Below are 14,021 nucleotides of genomic sequence, written 5' to 3'. Positions count from 1 at the left end.
GACACCCTTTCCAGCAGCACAATGGCCATGCTTGAAATTAATAAGCAATAGCACAGTATCTGGCTGTTTTCAAAAGCCAAAGGTGCAAGTGTACTCCATCTAGATGTAGGTTAAAAAAGGATCATCAAAAAGGATTTACAGAATTAAAGGGAGTTCAGAAATGAGATGATGAAAAAACTCTCAAATGAGGAGAGAGTGAAAAGACGGATTGCTTAGCTTAGAAAAGAGATGAGTAAGAGAGGACGTGATAAAGTCTATATGCTAAAAAATGGTCTAGAGAAGGCAGATTGGGAGCTTCTGTTTTCCCTGTCTCATAACACACAAGGGAACATTTGATGAAAGTAAACGGCAGCAAATTTGAGACCAGACATTTATATGGATAACACGAATTCCAAAGTTATAATAGTTAATGTGATATTTTGTAAGGGAGACAAAAGCCTCATGCCTCAAAGGTTTAAACCAAATGTCCAACATTTAGGGATTAGGACCTAATGGGGGGTTCTAACCCCTTCCTCTGAAGCAGCTGGTGCTGGTATCTGCTGGAGACAGGAGACTGTCCTAGATAGACCTCAGGCCTGCTCCAGTATCACTTTCCTAGAAAAAATGTTCTACATGTTTATGAGGCTAAGTAACAGGCACTGAAGTGAAGATGTTATCACAGACGTGAAAGGTGAATCTAGACAATCTCCCACCCAGGTTGACCAGTAGTAATTGTACCAAAAAGGCTAAGTCATTTACAGCAAGAAGTCAGCTACTGTATAAATGACTCATCAACATGACAGACCCCAAAATGCATGTACTGGGAAAGTTGCTTCTTCTGGTCACCCAGCTCCAGATTTTCCCCAGGTAAGGTTTTTATTTTTTTTTTATTTGTTATTTGTTTTAAATTGAGCATTGCAGGTTTTCAAAGATGTGTTGTTTTTATTCAAAAACAACATTACTCTCCAAGGGTCAATTCTAAGATGAATGGCATGGAGGCAACAGAGATACAACAAACCACTGATTTTCTTAAAACATTAAGGCCCTAGCATGCAGACAGCGTTCCTTCTAGCAAAGAGAATTCTCTGCTCTGGCACACCACAAGGCAACACTCTACTAATAAAACACAACCTGTTTATAAAATCATCTCCACACTTTAATACCATCTCCAAAAATATTGGCATCACATGAGGCTCACAGCAGGGCTCCAAGTGTTGAACATACACAAAGTTTTTCATTAAATACAAATACAGTGGCATCCTATTTCTTCTCCTGTACACGGCTCTGCAGGAACACTTCCTGAGTGACTCATGTTTTATTGTATTAAAAAGTCCATTTAATTTCAGATGCAGCAAATTCATTAGGTTTGGGTTTTTTAAAATCCATAGCCTCAATTTACATATTTTAACAAGAATTCATTTAAATATTAGCATTTAGAAATTAATAAATGTAAACTGTAAACACTTCTTGCTGAGCTATATGACCTCACAGAGAAGTCTACCTGGGGAATTCATACAAGGCTTTCAAAACACATTTAAGAAGCCAGTCTGTAAAATGCTTAGTAAAAAGAAAAGCACCAATTAGCTACCAACTTGATGGATTTACTAAGAAGTGTGCAGTTAATAATGTCTCCACCTGTGTAAGTTGGCACCTGCCTTGTAGAGTCCATGGAGCATGAAGTTTCATCACTGTGAGAGGGTCTTGTTTCATGCTCACAATTCCAGCTCCTGCAGGTCTCCCCAGCTAGGCCCAATTTTCACTTTAACATTCAGCTTCACTGAGAGTTTTATGGCATTTTCCATCTCAAATTTGACAATCTGAGCTACCTGCAAGGAAACAAACAAGGTTAGAATTTTCAGTGCACTGTTGAGGGATCTAGAGCCACACACTTCAGGTGCTCCATTTCACCATCATTAGTTTGGCAGGTCAGAGGCTTGGATAGTTAATCACAGTATTCAGTTTGTGTGTTTGGATAGATTCTCTATTTACAGGAGTCTGACAATGTTTCAAGTACAATTAAGATACATGAAAGGAGACACTCAGGAAAGTATTAATACACTTTCTTAAGGAGCTGCATACACTGGAGACCTATCTTCCTGCTTTAGCCAGAAACAGATTCTACCAAACATTCTTCCCAAAACATGCAAACAAGAGAAGTTAAAGCAAATCATATGAGGCGCTACACAAAAGGAGAGACACAAAGCAAGGATACCCAGTAATAAAGAGCTCAGTGTGTCAGTATAAGAGGTCCTCTACAAGAGACAGCTATAAGCAATTGGAAAAACAATAATTTTACCAAAATCGTCCCAATGGAATGTCATAATACCCATGATCACAATAAATACATAATCACACAGATATGTAACATACTGAAAGAGGTATTACAACATACTATACTGTACCCACTGTACAAATGTCAACTTTTTCTTCTAAAAATCTAAGCCAGCCATAGTTCTTCCTAAATTCTTCCCCACTTGCCTGATTGATCTCCCCAATGTAAGTTTTTTAAATTTTCAGACTCAAATGGACCAGTGTCCCACAAAAATTTCTATTCTCCATTCAGTGTATGCTACTGATATCAGAAATGTGAATCATGACATTGAGGGTACAGAAAATACATAGTGAAGAAATAAACCTCAAGTTATAGCAAGCTGCTTTAATATATCTAGCTTGACAAAGTAAGGGGTAAGGTGTGCTGAACATAAAAGTCTGCACTGTCTGAAGATCTGCATGATGGTAATCTTGGCGAGGGAAAGGAATTGTTTAGTGTGATACATAGGGATGTAACTAGGAGCATTGGCATGAAATTAAGAAATAGAATAGGAAAAATACTCAATATCAGGGAATGTGCCCTGAGAGACATACTGGGCTGTAGGACTGTCTCTCCAGGGAATTAGTGAAAGCTGTATCCCTTGGAACTTTTAAAGGGTTTGATAAAACAAAAGAGTGTCCTGGGAGGAGCAATCCTGCACTGATCCTAAGAAGAAGAACCAGATTGGATCTGATCAGCAAATTCTAAAACCCTGACAACTCCTAGTGCCTTTGGAGGGGAAGTGGAGCACAGGCCAGCCCTGCTTACACATCAGCCCTGACTACATGCATTACAAGTAAGGAATCTGCTTCAGTTTAGAAGAGAGTGACAACAGATTCTCATTTTTGGAGAACGAAACCTTCCAAGGATGTCTCTTTAGCCCAGCAGATCATCTCATGGACACCTTCCCCCCAATTTGCCATCATGCAACATATAACGATTGCTTTCATGGAATAGCATCATTAGGAAAATATTCATTTATACACGTAATTAGCAGCCCTGGATGCCCTGATGACATTTATGCTATCAGCATACTCTGAACCCTGCCCTTTCTGAATGGTGAACGAGAGTAGAGAATATTTGGTACTCCCATCCAGCAGATAGTCAGCACCTCCTTTGATACAGGGAACCTGCCACCAAAATTGAAGCATGCAATAATCCAGCCAGGACTAAAGAAACTTTTCACCACACTTTCAATCTCCCTTTTCTAAGCAAGCTAATTGAGAAGATAGTTAATCACAGTATTCAGTGTCACCTATAGGGATCCATACCCTGGCCCTGGATCCCTCTCAGTCAGGCTTCAGGACAGGACACCACTGGTGGCTCTGGTGAGAATTCTCTCTTCTTGTCCATACTCACCAGATGGGCCTCTACAGCATTTGATTCTTTTGATCACCAAATATTTCTGTTCTGCCTCCAAGAGGCTGCAAGAGTGAAGGGGAAACACCCTGAAATGTCTCAGGCCCTTCCTCTCAGACAGAACCCCCAGAGTCGATATGGACAACTGCTTTCCGCTTCCAAAGACCCCAGCTGTGGAGTCCTGCAAGGCTCAGTCTTCTCCCCATATTATTTAATGTGCGCTTGTCTTCACTACAGTGTTAACTTTTGCCCAACAATTTATGTTCTTCTATGTGTCTGACAATTTTATTTTTTGCTACTGTTTCAACTAATTTGCCTGGTACGGACATTAGACTTACCGGTCTGTAATTGCCAGGATCACCTCTAGAGCTCTTTTTAAATATTGGTGTTACATTAGCTATCTTCAAGTCATTGCATACAGAAGCTGATTTAAAGGACCGGTTACAAACCATAGTTAATATTTTCTGCAATTTCACATTTGAGTTCTTTCAGAACTCTTGGGTGAATGCCATCTGGTCCAGGTGACTTGTTAATGTTAAGTTTATCAATTAATTCCAAAACCTCCTCCAGTGACACTTCAATCTGTAAAAGCAGCAAAGAATCCTGTGGCACCTTATAGACTAACAGACGTTTTGGAGCATGCTAGAACGGGGCCTCATCCTCCCTGATTGAACCTACCTCATTATCTCTAGCTTGCCTGCATATATATACACACTTGTCCCTGGAAATTTCCACTACATGCATCTGACGAAGTGGGTATTCACCCACGAAAGCTCATGCTCCAAAACGTCTGTTAGTCTATACTGCTGCTTTTACGGATCCAGACTAACACGGCTACCCCTCTGATACTTCAATCTGTGACAATTTCTCAGATGTGTCACCTACAAAGGACTACTCAGGTTTGGGAATCTCCCTAACAGCCTCAGCCATGAAGACTGAAGCAAAGAATTCATTTAGTTTCTCTGCAATGACTTTATCATCTTAAGCACTCCTTCTGTATCTTGATCGTGCAGGGGGCCCACTGGTTGTTTAGCAGGTTTCCTGCTTCTGATGTACTTAAACATTTTATTACCTTTTGAGTTTTTGGCTAGCTGCTCTTCAAATTCCTTTTTGGCTTTTCTAATTACATTTTTACACTTAATTTGGCAGTGTTTATGCTCCTTTCTATTTACCTCACTAGAATTTGACTTCCACTTTTTAAAAGATGCCTTTTTATCTCTCACTGCTTCTTTTACACGGTTGTTAAGCCACAGTGGCTCTTTTTTAGTTCTTTTACTGTGTTTTTTAATTTGGGGTATACATTTAAGTTGGGCCTGTATTATGGTGTCTTTGAAAAGTGTCCATGCAGCTTGCAGGCATTTCACTCTAGTCGCTGTACCTTATAATTTCTGTTTAACTAACCTCCTCATTTTTGCATAGGTCCCCCTTTCTGAAATTAAATGCCATAGTTTTGGGCTATTGAGGTGTTCTTCCCACCACAGGAATGTTAAATGTTATTATATTATGGTCACTATTTCCAAGCGGTCCTGTTATAGTTACCTCTTGGACCAGCTCCTGCGCTCCACTCAGGACTAAATTGAGAGTTGCCTCTCTCCTTGTGGGTTCCTGTACCAGCTGCTCCAAGCAGCAGTTATTTAAAGTATCGAGAAATTTTGTCTCTGCATTTCACCCTGAGGTGACATGTACCCAGTCAATATGGGGATAATTGAAATCCTCCACTATTACTGAGTTATTTATTTTGATAGCCTTTCTAATCTCCCTTAGCATTTCATTGTCACTATCACTGTCTTGGTCAGGTGGTCGATAATAGATCCCTACTGTTATATTCTTAGAGCATGGAATTACTATTCATAGAAATTCTATGCAACATGTGGATTCATTTAAGATTTTTACTTCATTTGATTCTACATTTTCTTTCACATATAGTGCCACTCTCCCACCACGCACAACCTGTTCTGTCCTTCTGATATATTTTGTACCCCGGAATGATTGTGTCCCATTGATTGTCCTCACTCCACCAGGTTGTTATGATGCCTATTATATCAAAATCCTCCTTTAACACGAGGCACTCTAGTTCACCCATCTTATTATATAGACTACTTTGAGTAAAACTCTTTTCCCTTGTGATGAGAAGGGATTGGCTCTATTGCTCCTAACTGAAGGACATAGTTCAACTTCTTGTCTCAGTGAAAGCTGAGGGATCCCTGAAAAGGGATGGGGAAGAGGGTGGAAGGGAGGGAAGGATGTAAAATGGATGATACAACCCAACATTATGACCTCTGAGATCCATTCATTTGTAGTGATCTGCCTCCAAGCATGATGGAAATGAGAAAGGTGGTCTCCAAAGGGGATGCGGTGGGCAAATGGATGCAGCTGTAAAACCAGAAGCATGGAAGGATTTGAACCCTTGACTGACCTGTCAAAACTGTTGCTTTGAAGATGACTGGGTGGTCTTGGAGGACAGGTGAGCAGCCCTCTTTCTCTGACATGTACATCTTTTCCTGGGAGGTCCAGTATCTATCTGTGACTGTCCAGAAGTTTGCACCCCCTCTTATCTTATCAGACACAGATTTGGCCACAGTGAAGCACACATTCCTAACTTCCTGGCTTGGTAATTGCAATTTATATTAAGAATAAGCCATATACCCTGAAAAACCTCTCTGGTATAAATTGCTGCAGCCTGTCAGTTTAGCAACACAACTCACCATGAACAAACCACCCTAGTGCTTGATCTCAGTGCGATGGCTGTGGAACTGCCATATAATAACCTAAGAATACTGAGATGTAATAATTTTATGAACATTGTATAGGACCTGCTCAGTAATGGGAAGTTACTGTACATTGGGTTATAAGACTTTCTTGCAGGAATCCATTGATCTAGCCTAATAGGGGACTATGGGAAAAATGAGCAGGAAAGCAACAAAATGGATGCAGATAAGGAACTTCCACACAAAACACTTGGGGGACAATTACAAGAAAATGGAGGAACTGTTAGCCTTGAGGAGCCTATATCCTGTCTCCAACAAAGATACGAGACTTGTTTTGCCAGGCTGGGAGCCCAGAGATCAAAAGACACTAAACAAGAGAGGAACAGCGGGGCTCAATTATCAAGGGCTGTCCAAGGGGACAGGCTGACAGAGACTCTGGGTATGTCTACACTATGAAATTAGGTCAATTTTATAGAAGTCGATTGCTTATGTCCCCACTAAGCGCATTAAGTCGGTGGAGTGTGTCCTCACTACCGTAGCTAGTATCAACTTATGGAGCAGTGCACTGTGGGTAGCTATCCCACAGTTCCCACAGTCTCCGCTGCTCATTGGAATTCTGGGTTAAGCTCCCAATACCTGATGGTGCAAAAACATTGCCATGGGTTGTTTTGGGTACATGTTGTCAGTTACCCCTCCCTCCATGAAAGCAACGGCAAACAACTGTTTCACGCCTTTTTCCCTGGGTTACCCGTGCACACGCCATACCATGGCAAGCATGGAGCCCGCTCAGCTCACTGTCACTGCTGCTCTTGTGGGCAAGTCTACTGTGGGGGCTGCTGTGATGCAGGTAGCCAATGCAATCATTGATGTTCTGTTATCAAGGGCAGTGACTCTGGGAAATGTGCAGGCCTTTTTAGATTTTAGGTGCATCATATTCCTGTCCTTTGTCGCTGGTGAAGTCGTCGTCAGCCATACATTCCAGTCTGGTCAGCACTGTAACACTCCATAGCACTTCCGTGGTTGACACATGTAACAGCTCCAGGGCTCTTGCTCTTTTGCCTTGGCCGAGGTACCTTGCCCTACCGGGACCTCCAAGCATTCGACACAGAAGCACCTGGCATTGCTACACAGCAGCAGCTCCTTGCCTTCACAGCAGACGGTGCAGTAGGACTGGCTCCCTTCCTCATCGTACATGTAGAAGATCTCCAGGAATCTATCCCTGCAAATCTGGCAAAGGTCCCCCTCAAACAGTGGGTGGAATGTGGCTGGGTTTTTTCTCTTGCAGGATAAACAACTGTCTTCAAGGCTCCTGTTGTTGTTTGTGACTTCGGAAACTATTTGCTCTCTGCTCTGGTCCTCCCTCACTCACTCCTTGCTGTTGTTGCAGAAGTTAGTCTTTAGCTGCTTGGCCGGGGTTCTGGCAAGTCTTTCCTGCCCAGCTCCTAGCAACCTCCAGGGCATGGCGTATGGCTTGTCGATAGTAGACCAGCTTATTAAACGTGGTGTGGTTGAAATGCTGCCTAAAAGCCATCAGACCCACCTCTGTTGAAACTCTGGAGAACTTCCCGTGCCCAATCCATTGCACCCAGAGCATTTCGGACATTGCCTGACATTTGGACATGACTCTGTAGGAGACGACGATTGCAGGCCACCAGGAGAAGCCATTGATCTTCCCCCACATAAGTTCCCCAATTCCAAAATCTCTCTCATCTTGGTATTCCACCTCTTCCCCTGCAACTCTGCTCTCCTGCTCCCCATAAATGAGCTCGGGGGATCTGTTCTGGTGCTCCTGGGTGCTGCTGGCAGATGTGGTACTGCTGCTCTAGAAGGACTCCTTGGAATCCTCCCTCGGTGAAATCGATCAGGGGTGCCTGGACAGACATGGCCATCCTCCTCTTAGAGCACCGAATGGGAGCCAGAGACTCCAGGTCATTCTCTTCTTTAAGTTTCGTCTCATGGAGATTCAGTCCTGTTTGGAATATCATGCAAGCTGGAGGCTTCTGCCTAAGGCTGCTCTCCCAGCCGGCAGCACCGTGAGGTCGTACCTACCCCAGCCTACACCTTCCTCCCATGCCTCATGAAGCCTGGACTATAGTAAGAAGCAGTTCAACTATAGGCTAAGCAAGTGCAGAATGGTGTTAGAATGTGCCTTTGGACATCTAAAAACTCGCTGGTGCTGTTTACTGACTAGGTCAGACCTCAGCGCAACCAACATTCCCATTGTTATTGCTGCTTGCTGTGTGCTCCATAATATCTGAGAGAGTAAGGGGAAGATGTTTATGGTGGGGTGGGAGGTTGAGGCAAATCGCCTGGCTGCCAATTTTAGCAGCCAGATACCAGGGCAATTAGAAGAGCACAGCAAGGCGCGCTGCACATCACAGAGGCTTTGAAAACCAGTTTCACAACTGGCCAGGCTTCGGTGTGACAGTTGTGTTTTTCTCCTTGAAGCAAACCCGCCCCCTTTGTTGATTTTAATTCCCTGTAAGCCAACCAACCTCCCCCCTTCAAAATAAAGTAACTATTGTTTTGAAACCATAGATTCATTTTTTTTTAAAACAATAGAAATAATGGACAAGGTAGCCCAGGTGGGGTGGGGGAGGAGGGAAGGACAAGGCCACATTGCTTATTGTAGCCACACTAAAAATCAAACTGTTTGAATGACAGCCTTCTGTTGCGTGAGCCATCCTCTGCAATGGACTGGCTAGGTGAGGAGTGTCTGGGTGAGGAGGCTATGAAACATGGGGATGAGGGTAGGTGGTTATACAGTCGATGCAGTGGGGGTCTGTGCTCTTGTTGGTTTTCCTGCAGCTCCAGCAGATGCTTCATCATGTCCGTTTGCTCCCCCAACAGATGCTTCATCATGTTCGTTTGCTCCCCCATTAGCCTCAGCATCACATCCTGCCTCCGCTATTCATGCTCACTTAATGCTTTCCTGGCCTCTGCCACTGAATGCCCCTATGCATTAAGCTGTGCTCTATCCGTGCGGGAGGACTGCATGAGCTCAGAAAACATGCCATCGCAAGTGTGGTTTTTTCGCCTTCTAATCTGCGATAACCTCAGGGATGGAGATGATAGGGGGAGCGTAGAAACATTTTACATGCTACAATTCTGGGAAGGACTGCACGGTCATTTGTGCTGCTGAGTTTACCACGCTGACCAAACAGGAAATGAAATTAAAAAGTTCCCGGGGCTTTTCCTGTGTACCTGGCTAGTGCATGGGAGTTCAAAGTGCTGTCCAGAGCGGTCACAATGGAGCACTCTAGGATAGCTCCCGGAGGCCAATATCATCGATTTGCCTCTGCACTACCCCAAATTCAATCCAGAAAGGTTGATTTTAGTGCTACTCCCCTCGTCAAGGAGTACACAAGTCGATTTTAAGAGCCCTTTAGGTCGACAGAACAGGGTTGGTTGTGTGGACGCAGTCATTTTTAAATCGCCCTAAGGCAGCTAAATTCAACCTAACCCCGTAGTGTGAACCAGGAATCTGTGAATACAGCCTGAAGAAATTGGGCCTTCCCCACATCCAGGGAATAGTAAGCCTTAGGGAGAAGCAGGTACACATAAATACAGGATTATTGTTGTAAGATCTGTTTTTCTGAAATGCATTTGTACTAAATAATTAATCATCTGCTTTAAGAATGCTGTTTGGTCATTGGGTATCACTATCAAAACTCCTGGAGAGAAATTAACTGCAAGTACTGAACCCAAGTCAGGTCTGCTCAGGTAATCACAAGTGACTGCAGCCTAGGACCTGGTTAGTGAGTGGGAGAATGGCCTGATTCCATGCCAAGTCAAGTGATGGCTAGAGGCCAGAAGGGGTGCATCTGAAGAGACAAGGAGAGTGGTCAGAGGTGCAGTATGTCTGGTAACTGTGACAGACTGCATGGGCTCCACACTGACTGCAGAGTCCAATTCATGGTCTCTGTCCTGATATTCAAAGTCCTCCCCAGTTTTGGTCCTAGATGCCTGAGAGATTGCCTCTCCCACTGACCATGACCTCCAATTACCGCTATGTTCCAGCAAAATGATGAAGCTGTCAAGCACCGTGGAAATCTCATGAGCACAAGACACAAAACTTCCACAGGCACTGAACTTAAACTAGAGAGAGCTTGCCATTTGCAGAACTGAGTTCTTCTCGCTCTCACATGCACAAACGACAACCCGATAAATGAATCACATGTTTCCCTACAGACTGGGAAAGGGAAAAGAGAAAGCAAGAGATTATCATTGCTTCTATTCTAAAATGCTTGGAAGGTGCTCAGATACTATGGTGACTAGGGACATAGGTTAGACAGATATTTTTTGTTGTTTTTGAATGCACTTTAGCAGCTGGAAATAAATTGTAGCTAGCATTATGCATGTAACCAGGCTAACTCTCCACAGACCAGAACTGCTGTAGCAGCCAAAAAACATAATGCTAAAACCTTTACATGAGGCACCAGTAGAGAAGAGAAACTTTTCTCTGATCCAATCTGAAAACTAATGTTTTTAGGTCTCTTTCTAGAAGTCTATAATATATAACTAAACTATTGTTGTATGTAAAGTAAATAAGGTTTTTAAAATGTTTAAGATGCTTCATTTAAAATTAAATTAAAATGCAGAGCCCCCCAGACCAGTGGCCAGGACCCGGGCATTGTGAGTGCCACGGAAAATCAGCTTGCGTGCCGCCTTCGGCACGCATGCCATAGGTTGCCTACCTCTGATCCAGTTCAACAAGAAGTCCCACGGCCTGTGTTATACAGGAGGTCAACCACCTCACCCTCCCAAAAAACAATCCAAAACAGAAACATGCCTTCAAAATGAATATGAAGGGAGGTGGGAAAAGGTGATCACTAGCCCAGCTGGAAACAGATTCTGTAACATTAGTTAGATAAATCTGGAGTAGAAATGCAAGACTGATTCCAGGCAATGATACCTTGTGCAAATATGTAAGGGATTCTAGACATCTGCACAAAAAATCTATTGGATGGAAACAGTTCTGAAGCAGGCAATACAGAAGCTGATATTAATTCTATCTTAAGGTGACTATGAAGTTGCAGGCCTGTTAAATAACAATGAAGAATGCATCAGAAAACATATATGGCCACAGTTCGTTTGGAGACAGCATGACATATTGATCCAGAGTCAAAGTGCAGAAGACTAGATAGTCTAAAGGAACTTTAGTCCACTTCAGATTGAAAGATTAGAACCTTTTCATATCAGTCTTAAGGAGAAAGGCCACTCTGGAATGGACGTGTAAATGTGGAGAAAACTACTGATCGGATGCAGAAGGTGGAATTCTGACACCTATGGAAGGAATTTGGGATTTTTTTTAAAAAACACCAGCCTATCTTTAAAAACTTAGTTTTAAAAAATGGTTGGACCAGTCAACTACCATCTGAAGCTCTCTTAGTTGAGGAGTTGATGTCTGCCACCAGGAAAATGACCTCCTTTTAGAAACATGAACCCACAGCCTTAACAAAGTTGAAGAAGAGGTCCCAGAAGCTAGTCTACCTTCAGTGCATTCGTGGAAAGACAAAATAGAAGAGGTGAACTCTAAGGGAGTATGGCTCATGCAGACTGACAAGTGAAGAACAAAACCAAACAGAGAAGCAGGAAGGGATCCATATCAGACTTTTTCACAGCAGGCCACCTTGCCATCTGAACTGGTATCTCATTCTGTCAAACTCCTTCCAGGCAGCTAAAAAGGCTGCACTTGCTTAAAAACACCATATTCTTGATTTAGAGTAACTGCTTATAAGGAGAGGGATCTCAGAGCAGGATATCAAGAGGTGTCCCTGTTCTGTGTGATGTGATATAATGAGATGCTCTGGAATAGCCACTTGTAGTCCTAAATGGAGTTGAGAACCTTATTTGCCAATGGGTGGACCATTAAGATAATGGAATCTATTTATATCACCTCAACTTAATCAGAACTAGAAGTAATGGGAGAGGAAAGATGTACATAAACATTTCCCAAACAGTAGTGAATGGAGATGTCATCTTTCAACACAGCCTTCACTTGACACTTTGTGCAGAAGAGCATTTGGTGCTCGCTGGAGAGAAGAGGAGAAAAGATCTCTCTCAGGCATGCCCAACTTTAGAAAGATATTATCTGCTTCTCTTTGATCCAGAAACCATTCCCATGAGCCTATTACCAATTGGCTTAGCCTGCCTGCCAAACGGTATACAAGGTACATAGCCATTCATCATACTTGAGGAGAGACAAAACGTAAAAGCTGAGTCACTAGAGGTTTTGAAGTATCCCATCCAGGAGTCAAAGATGTCAAATATGATCTCCTTGTCTCATGCCTCATTGAGTGTCTGGAGCATTACATGCTTGAAATCGATGCCAAGCACCTGCAGAGCACTCTCCCTCTGTCCTGAGAGAGTCAGCCAGACACACTGAAGGTGTGGAAGCACAGCTTGGGGACTCTTCCCTCTAGATCTGCACTGAAGCGTTCAGTGCCAGACGGGGTTATTTAATTCCAGCATATCATAATATTTGTTATTGGAAATATTCTGGGCTAACTTCACTTTGGATTTATCTGTGATCATAAATGAAGCAAGGAGTGCATCTAGACACACACACTCGGCACGAGACTTCTGGCACTGATGGAACAGCACAGCTAGCCATGTTCCTTTTCCAGGCAATAAAAACAGTGAGTAAGTTTGCCTGTGATAAATATTTTGTGATTGCACCTGGGATACTTTTCAAAGCTGCTCCTTTGGTGACATCCAGGAAGACAAAAAACTGAGGCAGAGAAAGAGACGACAAGCACCAACAGCACAGTGTCCTCCTTCCCACACAAACAGATTTTAAACTACAATAAATAAATAAATAAATTTAGTGACCCAATGCATGAAGCCAAGTTGGCCCCATGAAGCAGAAAACCCCCAAACTCAAAGACTCCCCAAAGTAAGGAGAAAAAACTGCCCATCAATACCAAGTTGCCGGTGGAGTACACACATTCAGTGCAGCTGCACAGAGGAGCTATTTTGCCACCCTGAGTCAGTAAGAAAGTTGCAGGTACTAGGTCACCAGCATGCTAAGCCAAGGCAGCACTGCTTTGGGCTAGCAGCTAACAACTTTAGCCAGGGGACTTCCTGTCTTACTCAAAGAGCCCGGGACCCAACACTGTTACTCTCTTTACACTCATCTGGCCTTAAGAGAAACACTGTTTTTATAGGCAAGTCTGCAGACATCTCAAGAAATAGAAGGCAGACCTCTAGAAAGGAAACTTAACCGGTTTGTTATAGAAAAGTACATGGGCTGGAAAAGCAAACACACTCCTACCTGAATTACACTATCTTCTGCAACCTCATAGAGGAGCTCATCATGGAGCTGGAGGATGAAGAAACCTCCACTCTGTAACATCCCTCTGTTTCTTCTCCTTTCCAACCTTCCTACACAGGGAAAATATATACATAGTTAACCAGCATTACACATAATCATATCTGTTTTAGCCCCAAAGACTTATATATGTTCATAATGCTACAAACAAGAATTGTATGGCAGAGCTCCAAGATAAAAAAACATCCATGCACACAAGGGTACATATATAAAATATCATTATTATGCTATTATATCAATATTCATATAACTAACTGGAAACAAAGACTGTTAATGCAAAGCTTTTCAAATACAAACATTCTAGTCTTTAATTATGAAGATGTAAATTAGG

At 42.8% G+C, this 14,021-nt stretch overlaps 1 protein-coding gene across 2 annotated transcripts in view; it reads right to left on the bottom strand.

Annotated features, from left to right (window-relative positions):
• Positions 1 to 1,130: 1,130 nt before the first annotated feature.
• Positions 1,131 to 14,021, bottom strand: part of POLQ (DNA polymerase theta) — a 155,841-nt gene continuing 142,950 nt past the window's right edge. For both annotated transcript variants that reach the window (XM_050955976.1, XM_050955983.1), the window contains exons 29-30: positions 13,634 to 13,743; positions 1,131 to 1,805 (exon numbers count right to left, since the gene is read on the bottom strand). In XM_050955976.1, the coding sequence (XP_050811933.1) occupies positions 1,692 to 1,805; positions 13,634 to 13,743 (224 nt within the window). In that variant the 3' untranslated portion in view covers positions 1,131 to 1,691. The remainder of the gene's footprint in view (positions 1,806 to 13,633; positions 13,744 to 14,021) is intronic.

Source organism: Gopherus flavomarginatus, chromosome 1 (genome assembly GCF_025201925.1).
Source record: "Gopherus flavomarginatus isolate rGopFla2 chromosome 1, rGopFla2.mat.asm, whole genome shotgun sequence".
In the NCBI taxonomy this organism is placed as follows: domain Eukaryota; kingdom Metazoa; phylum Chordata; order Testudines; family Testudinidae; genus Gopherus; species Gopherus flavomarginatus.
The sequence above is the reverse complement of the archived record's forward strand: the minus strand, read 5'-3'. Positions and strand labels throughout refer to the sequence as shown.